Raw genomic sequence first — 15,888 nt, forward strand, 5'->3', positions numbered from 1 at the left:
TGATAAACCTCAGGGTTACTTTTGTCCAGAGGAACATCTTCCAGTACTTCAATGGGCTTTGTAGCAACCCTTCTCTCTTCTATATTCATTGTCTGCACATGCTCGTCTATAGCCAACATGGCTAAGTAACATTCTCTAGTTGCTAACTAATCTCCTTGTACTTGCCCTATTCCATAATCTGTTGGAAACTTGACAGATAGGTGGTAGGTGGACGTCATTGCCTTCCAACTATTTAGAGTTGGTCGTCCAATGATGGCATTGTTGAAAGACAAGCAATCTACAACAAGGAAATCCACCTCTTTAGTTATCCGCTGTGGATATGCCCCTACCACGATGGGTGCATTCATTGGTTGATCTAACTAAAGGTGCGTTCACTGGATGAAGTTGATCTCTTCCAAACCTCATCTACTAGAAGGCGAGATAATATAGGATATCTATTGAACTCTTATTATCTATTAGCACCCTTCTAGTTGTGTAGTCTGCAATAAGCAAGGTTATAACGACTGCATCGTCATGTGGATGATGGACCCTTCTAGCATCCTCGTTCGTGAAGGTGATAGCCTGCTCGTTTGCCCCCTTAGTCCTTGATGGTCGTCCAGAGAGTTGAACATTCTGCACCACCTTCAAGTAAGTCTTCCTTGACTTGGAGGATCATCCTGCTGAAGTTCCTCCTACAATAACTCTTATTTCTCCAAGTGGGGGTCATGACGGCTCTTCTACCTTTCCCTTTAACTTTTCGTCCTTATGATATTGTCTAAGAAAATTCCTCAACTTTCCTTACTTGATGAGATTCTCAATCTGCTGCTTCAAGTTATAGCATTCGTTCATGTCATGTCTGTGGTCTCTATGGAAACGGCAATACTTGTTCTTATTACGCTTATTAGGATCTCCCTTCATCTTCTCTAGCCACTTCAAGGATGGGTCATCCTTGATCTACATAAATACTTGATCAAGTAGAATGTTCAAGGGTGTGTAATGCAAACTTCGTCCTAAAGATGAACCTGCCTCCATGTTGTCTCTATTCTTCTTTTCTCCAGTTCGGACCTTCTTTGGATGAGTGTCTTGTTCAGAATGACGTGGGAGCTTCGCTTCCATCCGTTCTACTCTCTTCCTCTTCTTGGCAATGATCGCATTTTTTACATTCATGAAACTTTGGGCTGAGTGGATGAGTTTAGCTGTGGTCTGTGGTTCTTGATCATAGAGCTTGTGGATGAATAAATCTGAACTAACTCCATTGTGGAAGGTTGCTAATAGCAGCTTATCATCCATCTCGTCCACCATCAAGGCTTCCCTGTTGAAGCGAGTGATGAAGGACCGTAAACTTTTATTATCTCCTTGCTTTATAGTCAGCAAACTGGACGAGGAGTGCTTATGCCTTTGACCTTTAATGAAGTTATTGACGAACAACTTACTCAACTCCTTGAAGGAACTAATGGTATTTGGAGGAATCTTACTAAACCACACTCCTGCTGGTCCTTTAAGGGTGGTTGGGAAGACCCTACACATTATCTCGTCCAAAACCCCTGAAAGTGCATCTTGATCTTGAAGGTGGCAATGTGATCACATAGGTCACACGTTTCATCATATAAGTCTAATGCAGGCATCTTGAACTTTGAAGGCAGGGGATGACTGTTGATGGACATTATAAAAAGGGAATCAATTAGATAAACTAAGTCATCTACATGATTCGTCATTCTCATATTTTCCCCCATCTCGTCCATAGCTCTCCTCGTTGATCCATCTCCTTTTCCAAGTGTGGCACCTTGCGTGAAACGGTACCCCTTGAGTGATTCTCACGCTCAACATTTTCTCCTTCTCTAGCTTCTTGACTCTGAATTTGCCCTTCTATATACTGTTCATGACGTTGCCTTCTTTGATTGATCTCACGAGTTAACTCCTGATTCTAACGGGTTAACTCTGCCATGGCGATTGCCATGGACTGCATTTGTTGGACAGAAGGCAGTTGCATAGTAGGTGCGGACTGTTGAGTGCGATTAGGGTGGCAATTAAAAGGTTGAGACCAAACTTCTATAACTACTATTGGAAGTTAAGAACTTAGAGGGAAGTTAGAGCGCTAAATAAGAATTTCACTCCCACTTCAGGATGGTAGAACGTAATCGGAATTATAAGTTTTTGGATAGAGATTTACTCTGAAAATTTCTAAGTGTTGGGCGGTTGTCTAGGTGACTCCATGCTGGATGACCTTCTTGCACTTGAACAACCTCCTTCGGAGGCATTCATAGGTTAAATCTCTATTGCAATTCTGAACATTTAATATATTAGGTGGACGACCTTCCTAATCTTGGACGCACAATGGACGAACTAGAGATAGACCAATTTTTTGGTTCACCGTTAGAGGAGAAACAAAACCCTAACTCAAAAAATCCCATCCTTTTTATTCAAGGAGAAACAACTTGTATACGACCTTTTTTTCTTTGCATTTAGAGAGAAGGGATGATCGACCCTTCATACTATCTAATTTGAAATCTAGATTAAATATAGATATTCAATTTATGTACTATAAATAAGTCAATTTTGAGAAATTAAGAAATAAATAATGTAATTTTGAGAAATTAAGAAATAAATAATGTATAATGTATTTCTTGTTCTATTTAGAAAATTTGGGTTATGGATTATTTGCTATGTTATGAATTATCAAAAATAAGATGACTGAAAAAAGAACTTTCACTTTTTTTTTTAATAACCTTAAAGATCATATACATAAAAATGCAAAATCGCATTCATAAGCACTCAATTATTTATTAAAAAGTGAATTTCAGTTAGTTCAATTGGTAAAATCTATAATATTTGTATAAAATATTTGAGGTTTAATTTCCGTCTATACCAAAAACTGATTAGAGTCTTAGTCTGATAATAAAGAGCTATCATCAAGAGTGGACACTATAAGTTGAAACCTTCTCAAAAAAAAAATGTTTTAAAAAGTTACCTATTAAAAGAACCATACATTTTATATTTAATTCAAATTAAAAAAAAAAAAAGTTAATTTATACATTGATCCCCATACAGTTTCTTAAACAATCATATCTTTTCTTAACAAATCATGGATCTTGAACCCAGACCTTAATAGTTCTATCACGATCAAGGCCTGCAGAAGCAATTTTGTTCTCAGCTGGGTGACAAGTAACAGAAATGACAGTATCAGAGTGGCCCTCCAGTTTTTGGATCATAGTTTTCTGCTGAAGATCCCACAAATAAACACAGTTATCCTCCGACCCACTAACAATGTATTTCCCATTTGTGACAGAAAACGTGGATGTTATGCAGTAAACTTTGTTCACATGCCCTGTGTAAACCTTCAAAAACTTTCCAGTAGAGTAGTTTGACAGCTTCTGCACCAAGAATTGGAAAAACAGAAAAAGGAACATTACAAGGGTATTTGAAAACGGTAAAAACAAGAAACTATATCCTCAGTCCATTAAGAACAATAGGACCATTAGAGTCAGACTGCACATTCTAATTTCATTCTTTCCTCAAGTTTTTCAAAATTACCACAAAGGATAAACTAACATGGTCAAGCTATCAGAAACATCTACTGAATACTCTGCACACACTGGATTTATGACTACCTACCTTTATCCTTAATGTTTCAAAAAAAATCTAATACATTTTAGCCACACATAAAAGTTTCCTCATGTTTCTAATACAACACTAACTTGTTGGCACCAAGGTTGAATTACCAATCATAACAGATCCATTTCTCTTAAATTTACATGGTAGTGCTACTAAAACAATTACAAAAGTGCCTCATATAATCCAATAATGCAAACCCATTCCACTGCCCTTTGCCATTGACTTAAAAATGGATATTAAAGCAATTTCAGGATGCTTACAATCCAAATCAAGCTGAAATCCGCAAATTAAATTCTTTTGAATTGCCCATTACACAAACCAGAAAATGCCAGACCCACAATTTTCTTTCCCTTTAGATTTACACTCTTAACTCTATGCAAAATTAATCAACTGCAATGCTTAGTGCACAATTTTTTAAGAAAAAAAAATAAACAAAAGCCGAACCCACATCTTTTTTATCATTAAATTTACTCTCAAAATCCATAATCATATCGAAAAGGTACACAAACCAAAAGTGAAATGTTTGAACTCAAACCATCAAAAAATAAAATACATAAAACTCGAAACTCTTTTGCTCACAATCAAGCAGATATTTGCTAATCAAATTACTTTAAATTACCCATTTCATAAATGCGAAACCTGCATTGTTTTCCTTATCATTTTCGCACTCTTAAATCTACACAAAATTAATCAACAATAAATAACAATGCTTAAAACACAATATAAAAATGGCTAAAATACTATTTAGTATTCACATCCTTTTAAGTTTAAGGCCGCTTGTTTTTCCTGGTATATATTTACACTAAAGTTTACACAAAGTTAATCAACACCAACTCCTACTAGTAGCATTTTAACTCAAAATATCTTATACCCAAAAATTGAAAAAAGAAAAAAAGGAAGAGAGAAACTTACGAGGGTGTCGTTTAGCGTGGCAAGGAGGATGAACTTGCCGTTTGGAGAGAACTTAGCAAACGAAACAGAAGGAACCTTATCATCAATAAGCGTTTTCAAAAGCGTACCCTTAGACGAATCCCAAATCTTACAACTCCCATCGTGACTCGCCGATACAATCAACGACCCATCTCGATTGAAATGCACAGACGTAACAGGCATAGAATGCGCCTTGATCGCATGCAAACACTTCCCAGTCTTCACCTCCCAAACACGCACCGTTTCGTCGAAAGACCCAGACACGATCAGATTCGATTGGGGGCTGAAGTTCACGCAGAACACCAAATTGGAGTGCCCCTTCAGGGTCTTGACGTGGGAGGAGTCGCTGCTGGAGGCGCGTGCGTCCCAGATGCGGAGAGTGCGGTCGTCGGAGGCGGAGCAGATGTAGTGCGAGTCGGAGGACCAGGCCAGGTCGGAGATGCCCTCGGAGTGGCCGCTCAGGCGGTGGAGGAGAGTCAGGCTTTGGGCGGACCAGATGATCAGGGTTTTGTCTAACGAGGCTGAGGCTAACAGGTTTCCGTCGTTTGAGAATTTCACGCACGACACCGCGCGTGTGTGGCCTGTTAGGGTTTTCAGGTGCCGGTACGGTTTGTATGTTGTTTGGTTTGTTGGAGTTGTGCCACTGCTTGACATGGTGATGATCACTGATCAATTATGATCGAGATCGATGCCACCCTGCCCCTGCCGCTGCCTTTGGGATTCACGTTCTCCACACCACCCACTATTCTCTAGTATTATTCTCTATTATCATTATCATTATTATTAAAAGGAAGGAAGGAAGGACTACTTCTTACTAGACTTCTTCTTAAGTCGAACAACAGACACATGGCATTTAAAAAGTGTACTGTTGGCACCAATTTATTCATGTTGCCACCATATTTCTTGCAGCAAAACAAGGTGAATTTCTTTGCCTCTTCCTCCTTAATATCCGTTGCGCTACATGGAATATTCAATTTTGACGTCAACACAAGGTTCTTTCCATTTATACTCATTTTAGTTTTTTTTTAGGTGCCTTATCATAGAACAAGGAACATGAGAGAAAATTTCATCTACAATTGATCTAATAGTCATTTTGTTGACCAGTTGCTACTGATTTTATATAAAACTCTACAACCCAAAAAACAGTTCTATCATACCATATGAACTTATATTTGATGTATAGTTTATCAATATCATCTGGCAGGGTGAGATACAATTACAGGATCCTACAAGACTGATAAAATTGGTTTTAGCATATGTGACTGTAAAAATTACAAGGGAAAAATACAAGTAGAAAAAAGAAAAGAAAATAACAACAGATTTTACATTAAAGATTGGTACTAAAAAGGACGCCACCCTCTTCCTCCTCCCCCCCCCCCCCCCCCCCACACACAAAAACCAAAAACAAAAACAAAAAATGGAAGAAGGTTCCCTTGATAGTAGATACTTATTGATTTAGAGACAGGTGAAAGCATCAACCATTACCCTCAAGACTAACAGAACAGGAATGGTTGATAATTGGGGGAAAAAAAAAATAAAAGACAGGCGTAAAAGGCCCTCAAGGTGGCATTCCATCTTGGTAAATTGGACAGGAAGCCGCTACTGGACGTTATAAACCAAACTGGGATATTTTGCAAATTCAAAAGCCCCCAGCCACCAGCTGTAATAAAGTCGGGGATAAATGGCCAACAAGGTCCATGAATTAACTTGCCAATGAAACTTCAGCCTGCGCTCCATAAAAGCCTCCATTCTGTTAGAGAAAGCAGAAGAGTGTGTAAGAAACAGCAACATTTTTCACAAATGCTGCGTGTGCAAAGACAGCTACATTTTTAATCATAGCCCACAGAGCCAGCACTACAGGGGGTAACCACTAACAAACATTATCAATCACTTAATGGGATAAGAAAATTTTAAGCACTGCTGGACCAGTGAAGAAGATACAAGAATCATGCTTCAAGACAATGCTATATTGTGAGCCACAAGTAAGACCGACATGGCATTTACCCAACATCTGCAATCCTCAAAAAACCTTGCAGTAAATTACATGTCTTGTATTATTAGCATGGAAGAGCCATTAAGGTGTTATTTAAAAGTGACCTTGCTATACAATTTTTAAAGCTAACTTAAACTCAAGTATTCCTAACAGAAATACCAACCTTCCAGATGGTCAGATTCCATAATTTTCATCAGAGAGAGAGAGAGAAGGCGTTACCAAATCAATTTCCACTTCATCTGAGCTTTCCTCATACATAACGTAATTGGCATCATGGCCATCCTCATTGCCACTACCTTGATCACTGTTGTAGCTACTCTCAGACGAGCTTGTAAACATTGAAGCATCTGATATGTGACTGCTAAGCTGTGACGGCAGACCAACGTCACTCTCTTGCACGATGTCAGCCATTTGATCAATATCAATGTAACTGCAAAACAAGCCAGATTCCCAGAACAGTATCATACATTGTTCCAAAGACACCATTCCATTGGATCAACCATAATAAATGAAGACTAAACCAACCTTCCTTCAGTTGGAAACTCAGCCAGCAAACAGACATCAGGCCTTTCTGCCAAAACCTGCTTTATAGGAATGACACTGCACAATATAAACCAAAATTAGTTTAAATAGAAATTAAGGCTATATAGTCATGACAGAGATAATCAAGAAGGGAGAACCATTACCTAGATTTGTAGCATCTATCATACCAGTCACCCTCAGAAGCTAAACCTTCCTTGTTGGATATGTCCTATTTGAAGTAGTATTAAGAATTAGAAGAGAAACTACACATCAAGCCATAATTTCAAAATCACATTTACATAAAAAAGTTGTATTATCAAAATTTCTATCCACCCACAAGATGTTTAAGGCACTTATAATCCCCTTCGATAACAGCTGTCAATAACCGGGCAACTTCAACCTGCACACAAAAATTGAATGTTAAAAAGAGAGATCATTTTTTCTTTTAATTGGCCAGTTACATGCGCACTCAGTGGGCTTTGAATCCACAGCCTGAGGTACCATGTGAGCCGGAGCTCATTGGCAGGGAGAGGGAGATCATTGTACCTCTTTGAGATGCATGCAGTCCCTTAAAATCAAGACCTCAAGTAGATTTCCACCCATGCTGCTTCCAAGGTTCCTAAGCACAAAAAGATGACTTATCTAATGAGATAATGCATCTAAAAGAGACGATTCAAATAAAAGGAACAGGATCCTGAAAGTGCATTTTACAGTTAAGATTTTATTTCTTATATCTAATAATGTACACAGAGCCACATCCTTTAACATTTTAAATGACATTGCCCTAGATACAACTTTAGATTTGTAATAATTAATTCAAGCCATGAATTGAATCCATTTGAATTGGGAAGAATCTTTTCCAAAATACAAAAATATAGAATGACTCTCAAAAAGTCTTGTGCATTGAAGATTCACTGACCTTAAAAAGCCTCCAGTGATAGAGTAAGATGTTGAAAAGTCAACATATCTTAGTTTCCGAAATCCCTGCATGAGCACCGACAAAGATTGGACTATCACAGTTCAACTCAAAGTAGTTCTCTGTAACTAAGTTTTGATTCATATAATAAGGGCCAAAGAAATTCCAAGAAAATAAACAATTACCCACTATGCAAACTTTGAAAATGATATATCTAACCAATAGAATAACAATGTAAAAGCCCATTTCACAGTAATGGATATATGACTCAAACTTTCACCTTCTGTGTTGAGTTAACAAATAACACTACATAGTATGATTGACAATAATAAGCTTATAAGACCAACTGAATTCCTCCTGACAGTGATAAATTGGATGGTTTATATGCGGCAAAGGTTAGTACTCCTGATAGTGATAAATTGGTTTGGATCCCTTCTCCTAAGAAAGGACTTCAAATCAAAAGTTTATATAGAGTGCTTCGAACTAGAGGTACTAATACATCCAAGTTCCCTTTGAAGTTCATTCGGAAAAATCTTTCCCACCTAGAGTTTCTTTATTTGTGTGGGAGGCAGCCCTGGGTAAAATTCTGATAACGGAAAATCTGTGACACAGGCGCATTTTTATAGCAGATTGGTGTTCTTTGTGCAGATCAGGTGGTGAAACTATAAGTCACTTGTTGCATTGCCCAGTTGGTTCTGATCTGTGGGCTTTTCTCTTCTGCCTAGCTGGGATTTCTTGGGTTATGCAAAGTGTTCCGTTCTTCCCATGCTGAGTCTTGGAATGGTATAATGGATCCTCGTAGATATGTGACAGTGTGGGGGGCAGCCCCAGCGTGTTTGATGTGGTGCATTTGGGGTGAAAGGAATCACCACACTTTCAAGGATAGTGAGTCCACTGTGCCAAGTCTGAAGTTTTTATATTTGAAGACTCTACGAATGGGGATCGATGTCCTTTACTCTCTCAACGTATTCTTGGATGGAGTTTCTAGAGACTCTACATTTGTGCTGTTAATATTACAGCTTGTTTCTTGTTTTTCTTTCTTTTTTCCTTGCATTGCTGTTTTCTATGACTTGTATACGCTCTGTGTACACTTTTTAATATTTAATAAATTGCAATTACTTATCCAAAAAAAAAAGACCAGCTGAATTCCAAAATTTCACATATCTAAGATTCACATCATATACCTTCCAATGTGAGAAACAGATCAATCTTTTTTTTTTATCAGTTAAAAACGGATCCACTTCCCATATGGGGGCTTCAAAGAGTGAAAATTTATACTTCCATTTAATAAGAAGGTTCCACTAATTTTTTTTTCGTTTTTTGGTGCTATAATATCACAAGTTCAAAAAGAGGAGAAATATATGGTAATAAAAATATAAAATAATTTAATGGGGGAAAGTTACAAAAGCTGTGTTTGACAGAAATGCAAGACTACTTTAGTAAATCCAGCTTGAAAAGGGCACCATATATAAGTAGTAGTAAGATTCCTTGTCCATGAATTATCAGGTGAGTTTAAGAACAAAGCACTCTCAAACATAATGAATGTCTAATATTTTTGTCAGAATCTCAAAGGTACTCTTTTTTATGGATTCATACATCCTACAAGACTACAGTTCATTAAGCATGCTCCTTAAACTCAGGAAAATCCACTAAGCATTCCTTCCACAATATGGAGTTAGTTTACACGTCCTTTCTAGTTATAATACTCATTCCTTAGGCATTAGCTTGCTTTGTTGCCATATTGAATGAGATACTAAGGCAATAACAGATTCAGGGCATAAAGCCAATAAGCTCTAGCTCAACTAGCACCTCCTCCCCTTGCATGTGCTAGGTGGAGGGTAGGGTCATGGATTCAAGACTCACTTGGGTGTGTGTGTGTGTGTGTGTAATTTACCCAAAAAAAAGACGATTCAGGGCATTAAACTCAAGCATCAATTAAGTCATATGTTTGTGAAGGAAAATTACATAACAGATTTATTGTTAGTAACAAAAACTAACATGGAAAATTTTCATAAACCAAATACATGTCTAATATTGATTCTCATGTTGCCAAGGAGCATACCTTAACAAGTACACGAACTTTGTTATCATGGAGCTTAAACCCTCTAAGTGCCAATGAAGTTAGATGAGGACAATTTTCTACCAGATCAGTGCATGTTGGTGTTTTCAAACTGTCATCCCTGCCTGATGTTTAAAAAGAAACACATGGTAATCAGAATATTTTCTTTTTTTGATAGCATGATAAGAAAACATCCTAATGAAGGAGACACTGAACCTGTTTTTGAAGACTCAAAGAACAGTCGCTCTATTAAGTGACAGTTTGCACTCACGGACATCAATGTTTGCCTCAATTCAACATGACTAGTCAATTCAAAATAAGTGGGAAAAAAAAGTTATTGAAAGTACTAAAGGAAATAGATATGCAGTTTATAAAGACCAAAATGTGCTGCTAACTTACAAAATTGAAGGCCCAAACTAATAGAGTAACATTTGTTCAGAGAAGAGAAGATCGGTTGTATTCTTCATTCAGTAAATGATTAAACAATAAAAAAAATCACTCCATCTACTCAAATTCAGAATGAACATCCACTAAAGCAAGCAGTACAAAAAAAATCAACAAACCATAATGTATAATATAACAAAATTCAGATGACATTAGCACAAAAATGCACATATTCAGCATCAAAAGCGACTCATGTACAAGCAAAAGGCTAACAGCATAGACACGCATATATGCTGATTCCTACCTTGTAACAACTAACAACATGGGCATGCAAGTTATTGTCCAGTAGCCATAACCTGATGCTCAAATATTTTCTTATAGCGTGCTTAAACCAAGAAGAATGCAGGGAAGAAAAAGTCGGCTCATAGATATCTAAAACCAACAAATTCACATTTCTTAAATCAGCAAGAATCAGTTCAAGCCAACTTACAGGCCAACAATTTCCAGATCAAGGAGAGATGTACAAGCCGACAATGCCCCACAAAGTGATGTGTTATCCATTCTTTCAATATTGTAAAGGTGTAACCTTCTCAAAAGAGTCCTTAAAATATGAAAAATAAAATTTTATGAATAAAACAAGTCACTTATAAATGCCAAATTTTCAAGCGAAAGGATTCAGCAGTACCCTGGAGCACCATTGTCCCCAACTAAAGGGCTTAAGCATGATCTAGTAAGAATTGATGACTCCTTCCCTTGTCTTGATCTCTTATCATTCCACGAAAACTTAGACACATCAACTGAATTTCTGATGGAATAAACCAACGGCTGACAAGATCCAGGTGATACTATTGGGCCTGGAACTATACCAAGCTTAAGAGACCTGAATAATCATTTAAGAGAGACACAGAAAAAAGATAGAAATTATGAAAAAGAGACTACCATACATGCATGATTAAAGCATTTACTAGACAAACAGCCAATTGCTCAAAAAACTTGCATAGTCATTTGTTGCACAAAGAACTTTCTATAACAGCTTATGGGCCTCTGCATCTGCAATAAAAACCTTAAAAATTGACAAAGTAGAGCAACAGAGTTTCACAGGATCATCAAACCTTATGTCCCTAATATATGAGCACAACAGAACCTAATTACAGCAACACAGAAGTATCAAATTAGATATGATGTTCTTAAAAGTGCACTTAGGTATGCTTAAAACTCAAACGTTGGAGTTGGCCAAAGCGCTTCGCTTGGTTGAAGCTAAATGCATTCAATGAAGCGCACCTCAAGCACGCCCTTTGGGTGCTATAAGGCATGCCTAAGGTTTTTTTTTTTTTTTTTTTTTTAAATATATGTGAATCACTAACACTAAGTAACTAACCATTGGATAATAAAGTAAATGACACAACCATTGATGATACATGCACGATTATTATGATGCTATACTAAAGAAACCCATCCTTCTTCTTCTTCTTTTCTTCTCTCTCCCCACCCCCCCTCCCCCCCTCTTTTTTTCTAAACATATTAAAAAACATGATCAAGGATAGTTTACTATTGGCTATGGCTTGACTGAACCATATACTTGGGTTTGAACATGACTATTATGATTGCACATATTTTGTAAAGCATAATAGAACTTATAAAATGTTATGCTTATGTTTTAAATAATTAGATGACTTTCATATTTTCTATTGATTATATTTTTCAAATTTATCAAGTAATTAATCATTTTGAGTTCTGTTTGCACAACCATTGAGCCACAGTTATCATAATAAGTAAATTGAGCAAAATACAATCCAAGATTCATGTAGGAGTAAATATAGAACGCAGCATAATGAAGGATTTTCTTAGCTGAAGAATATTCTTACTGAAGTGATGTTCCAGCTCGATGGATCATCGTGGACACAACTGCATTGTTAACTTTCGGGACAATTGTTGTCAAGTCAATATTAGCATAGCATGGAGGATCTCTCGCATACTTATTGAACATTGAACAAGCTGCTGCCGCATAGCATAGGCTTTGTGTATCAAGCATTGAAAATACCTACAATCACACATTTCCTTTCCACTAAGTCCTAAGAGATAACTTTTCACATTCTTAAAGTCATTAAAGCAATGCAATAGAGCACCATCAGGATTGGGAATGGGAGTCTTTATCCAATTTCATGGATAGTATTTATGCAGTCTCTTTGAGAGGAGTTGGGGAGGATAAGACTTGTTGGATACCTACCAAGAGAAGAGGTTTTGAGGTTCAATCATATTACCAGGTCTTGACTGGAAGCATAGACCAGTCCTTCCCTTGGAAGACTATTTGGAAGCCTAAGGTCCCTCCTAGAGTTGCTTTTTTTGTTTGGACTACAGTTTTGGGGAAAATTTTGACAATTGATAATCTACAGAAACTGAAAATTTGGATTTTAGATTGGTGTTTTATGTGTAAAAGGAATGTGGAATCAGTAGACCACCACCTTACCCACTGTTCTATTGCCTTTGACTTGTGGTATATGGTGTTCACCTTATTTGGTATTCATTGGGTTATGCTGAAGATGGTGGTTGAGCTTTTATTAGCTTGTTAGCAAGAAAGTTTGTGTGACATGGAAATGGTGCTATTTGGATGGCTGTCCCACATTGTTTGATGTGGTGCATTTGGCGGGAGAGAAATAACTAGAGCTTTGAGGATTCTGAAAAAACAGTTCCAGATCTTAAACGTTTCTTCTTTAAAACTCTTTTGGATTGGGTTGTGGTGTTAGGATTTTGATCCTTTTTTTTTTTTTTTTTTTTTTCAGTTCATGCTTTTATGGACTCTTGTAATTTTTGCACATGATTGTACTTTGTCCCTGACTTCCTGTATACTTAGCTGACACACTTTTTGCATATTTAATATATTTTTCATTACTTATAACAAACCAAAATAGAGCACCATAATCGCAACATAAAAATATATGTTATGTAATGCAATGTAATTAACTATTCTAGAATCTCAAAGGCATACTCTGCTCTCAATCAACAATGAATCCAACCAGATCATCATCTTTCTATCCAAAATCAACATTGCAAGCATTCATCGAGAAATCTCAACCACATTTCAACATCAAAGTAAATTAGAGAGAAATCAAAGCAAAATACAGAATGAAACGAATTGGACCACAAAATTGAGGGACATTTCAGAAAGAGCCACACATACACAACATAACATCCAATCCAACCACACATTTCCTTTCCAGTTTTCCACAAAGCCCTAACACATAATTTTTCACATTCTTAATATCATTATACATATGCAATAGAGCAAAATCACATCGAAACTTTATATAAAACTCAATTCATGATCATTTCTATCCAAAATCAACATTACAGAATTCATCTACAAACCTCAACTACAAATTTTCAACATCAAAACAAATTGGGACACGAAATTGAGAGAAATTACAGAAAGAGCCACTGCGAGAAATTACTCAATCTATGATCATTTCGATCAAAAATCGACATTGCAATGATTCAATCTACAAATCTGAACCACACATTTTGAAGAAATCAAAGAAAATCAGTGTATGGTGATGACCAAACTGTACATGAAATTGAGTGAAATTATAGAGAGAACAACTTTGAGAAATTACTCAATTCATGATAATTTCTATCCAAAATCAACATTGCAAGCATTCATATACGAATCTCAACCACAAATTTTCAACAATTCAAAAAAAAAAAAAAAAATTAGGACTTGAAATTGAGAGAATTACAGAAAGAGCCACTGTGAGAATGGAATTATACCTAGAATCACAATCATACACTAACTACTCAATTAACTATCGTTTCTATTCAAAATCAACATTGCAATCATCCAGCCTAATAATCCAAACCACACATTTTGAAGAAATCAAAGCAAAACACAGTGTGTTGTTGATGAAACAAATTGGACACAAAATTGAGAGAAATTTTAGAGCGAGCCATGCAAGAGAGAGAGAACATAAGAACTCATCATTTCTATCCAAAATCAACATTGCAAGCATTCATATACAAATCTCAACCACAAATTTTCAACATCAAAACAAATTGGGACACAAAGTTGAGAAAATTACAGAAAGAGCCACTGCGAGACTGGAATTATACTTAGAATCATAATCACACACTAACTACTCAATTAATTATAATTTCTATACAAAATCAGCATTACAATCATACAATCTACAAATCTGAACCACACATTTGGAAGAAATCAAAGCAAAATGCAGTGTATGGTAATGAAACAAATTGGACACGAATTTGAGAGAAATTTCAGAGAGAACCACTGTTAGAAATTACTCAAATTGTCATTCCAAAACAAATTCTACATTGCAAGCATTCATCTACAAATCTCAACCACAAATTTCAACAATTCAAAACAAATTAGGATACAAAATTGAGAGAAATTACAGAAAGTTCCATTGCCTAGAATCACAATCACAGTCAATTGATGATCATTTCTATCCAAAATCAGCATTGCAATTATTCAATCTAATACTCTGAACCACACATTTTGAAGAAATCAAAGCAATACGCAGCGTTTTGGTTACGAAACAAATTGGACACAAAAGAACTCATTATTTCTATCCAAAATCAACATTGCATGAATTCATCTACGAATCTCAACCACAAATTTTCACCATCAAAACAAAAAGAGACATGAGATTGACAAAAATTACAGAAAGAACCACTGTGAGGATTGAATTATACCTAGAATCACAATCACAGTCAATTGATTATCATTTCAATCCAAAATCAGCATTGCAAATCATTCAATCTAATAATCCGAACCACACATTTGGCAGAAATCAAAGCAAAACGCAGCGTAAGACAAATTTGGACACGAAATTGAGAGAAGTTACAGAGGGAGAGAGAGAGAGAAAGCGTACGTTGATGGTGAGCTCGCGAGGGAGAGGCCAATAGAGGGAGTTGTGAGAGGAGGCGCGTTTGCGAGCGGAGCGTTTGGCGGCGTGGAGGAGGGCGGAGCCCAAGGCGACGGCGGTGTCGATGAGATGAGCTTGGTCGGAGTCGCTGGAAGCTCGGGACTCGAGGAGGCGGTCGAAGGAGAGGTCAACGGAGAGAGAGGAGGAAGAGGATAGGAAAGTCTCTAGAAGCTCGTCCATTTGGTTGAGAGGCGGCGGGGCTGCCGGTGAAATTTGTGAAGGGCAAGGGCGTTTTGCCATCGATATTGGGTTGTGGAGGAGAAGGGTGCCCATACCTGCTACTGCTAGAAACCGGATATGGCTAGCTCACACAGAGAGATTGAAACAGAGGACTTTTTTTTTTTTTTTTTTTTTTTTTTGAGAATCTACTGGTGTGATTGAAACATAGCTAATTTGTCTTCTTCTTTTTTCTTTTTTTTAATATTTGGGAAAATGAAAAGTTGGAATTTTGGAATATATATGACGCCACTCGTTTTTCTTTTCTCTTTATTCTATTTTTATTTATATATATATACTAGTCGCTAACTCATGCGATATACGAAATAGTTAAATA

At 36.8% G+C, this 15,888-nt stretch overlaps 3 protein-coding genes across 5 annotated transcripts; all 3 read right to left on the minus strand.

Moving 5' to 3' along the window:
- Positions 1-777: 777 nt before the first annotated feature.
- Positions 778-1,506, minus strand: LOC115970379. The gene is made up of 2 exons (XM_031090019.1): positions 1,006-1,506; positions 778-933 (listed from the first exon to the last, which is right to left on the minus strand). Exons 1-2 carry the CDS (start codon positions 1,504-1,506, stop codon positions 778-780), a joined length of 657 nt encoding a protein of 218 aa, XP_030945879.1.
- A 1,480-nt stretch (positions 1,507-2,986) lies between these two features.
- On the minus strand, positions 2,987-5,889 carry LOC115970797 (COMPASS-like H3K4 histone methylase component WDR5B). The gene is made up of 2 exons (XM_031090409.1): positions 4,504-5,889; positions 2,987-3,350 (listed from the first exon to the last, which is right to left on the minus strand). The coding sequence occupies exons 1-2, from the start codon at positions 5,173-5,175 to the stop codon at positions 3,060-3,062; spliced, it is 963 nt and encodes a 320-aa protein (XP_030946269.1). The 5' UTR covers positions 5,176-5,889; the 3' UTR covers positions 2,987-3,059.
- A 22-nt stretch (positions 5,890-5,911) lies between these two features.
- Positions 5,912-15,688, minus strand: LOC115970796 (F-box protein SKIP17-like). Of its 3 annotated transcripts, none has more exons than XM_031090406.1 (13): positions 15,282-15,688; positions 12,261-12,436; positions 11,081-11,275; positions 10,886-10,996; positions 10,228-10,313; positions 10,015-10,136; positions 7,956-8,020; positions 7,583-7,655; positions 7,374-7,436; positions 7,201-7,265; positions 7,040-7,114; positions 6,734-6,944; positions 5,912-6,271 (listed from the first exon to the last, which is right to left on the minus strand). In XM_031090406.1, exons 1-13 carry the CDS (start codon positions 15,606-15,608, stop codon positions 6,224-6,226), a joined length of 1,617 nt encoding a protein of 538 aa, XP_030946266.1. In that variant the 5' UTR covers positions 15,609-15,688; the 3' UTR covers positions 5,912-6,223. The 3 variants fall into 3 exon arrangements, with proteins under 3 accessions (XP_030946266.1, XP_030946267.1, XP_030946268.1); XM_031090407.1 differs by having other exon boundaries at positions 6,678-6,944; XM_031090408.1 differs by lacking the exons at positions 10,886-10,996; positions 11,081-11,275.
- Between the last annotated feature and the right edge of the window lie 200 nt (positions 15,689-15,888).

The sequence above is a fragment of the Quercus lobata genome, chromosome 12, assembly GCF_001633185.2.
Source record: "Quercus lobata isolate SW786 chromosome 12, ValleyOak3.0 Primary Assembly, whole genome shotgun sequence".
NCBI lineage: Eukaryota > Viridiplantae > Streptophyta > Magnoliopsida > Fagales > Fagaceae > Quercus > Quercus lobata.

Excerpts from the sequence above, each read along its gene's own strand:
- LOC115970379 (XM_031090019.1), bottom strand. The coding sequence starts at position 1,506 with ATGTGTAGGGTCTTCCCAACCACCCTTAAAGGACCAGCAGGAGTGTGG. Across the intron at positions 934-1,005 it reads AGAATAGAGACAACATGGAG|ATCAAGGATGACCCATCCTT; the intron begins GCAGGTTCATCT and ends GTATTTATGTAG.
- LOC115970797 (XM_031090409.1), bottom strand. The coding sequence starts at position 5,175 with ATGTCAAGCAGTGGCACAACTCCAACAAACCAAACAACATACAAACCG. Across the intron at positions 3,351-4,503 it reads CCACGCTAAACGACACCCTC|AAGCTGTCAAACTACTCTAC; the intron begins GTAAGTTTCTCT and ends TTCTTGGTGCAG.
- LOC115970796 (XM_031090406.1), bottom strand. The coding sequence starts at position 15,608 with ATGGGCACCCTTCTCCTCCACAACCCAATATCGATGGCAAAACGCCCT. Across the intron at positions 12,437-15,281 it reads CTCGCGAGCTCACCATCAAC|GTATTTTCAATGCTTGATAC; the intron begins GTACGCTTTCTC and ends GTGTGATTGTAG. Across the intron at positions 6,945-7,039 it reads GAGTTTCCAACTGAAGGAAG|TTACATTGATATTGATCAAA; the intron begins GTTGGTTTAGTC and ends CTTGTTTTGCAG.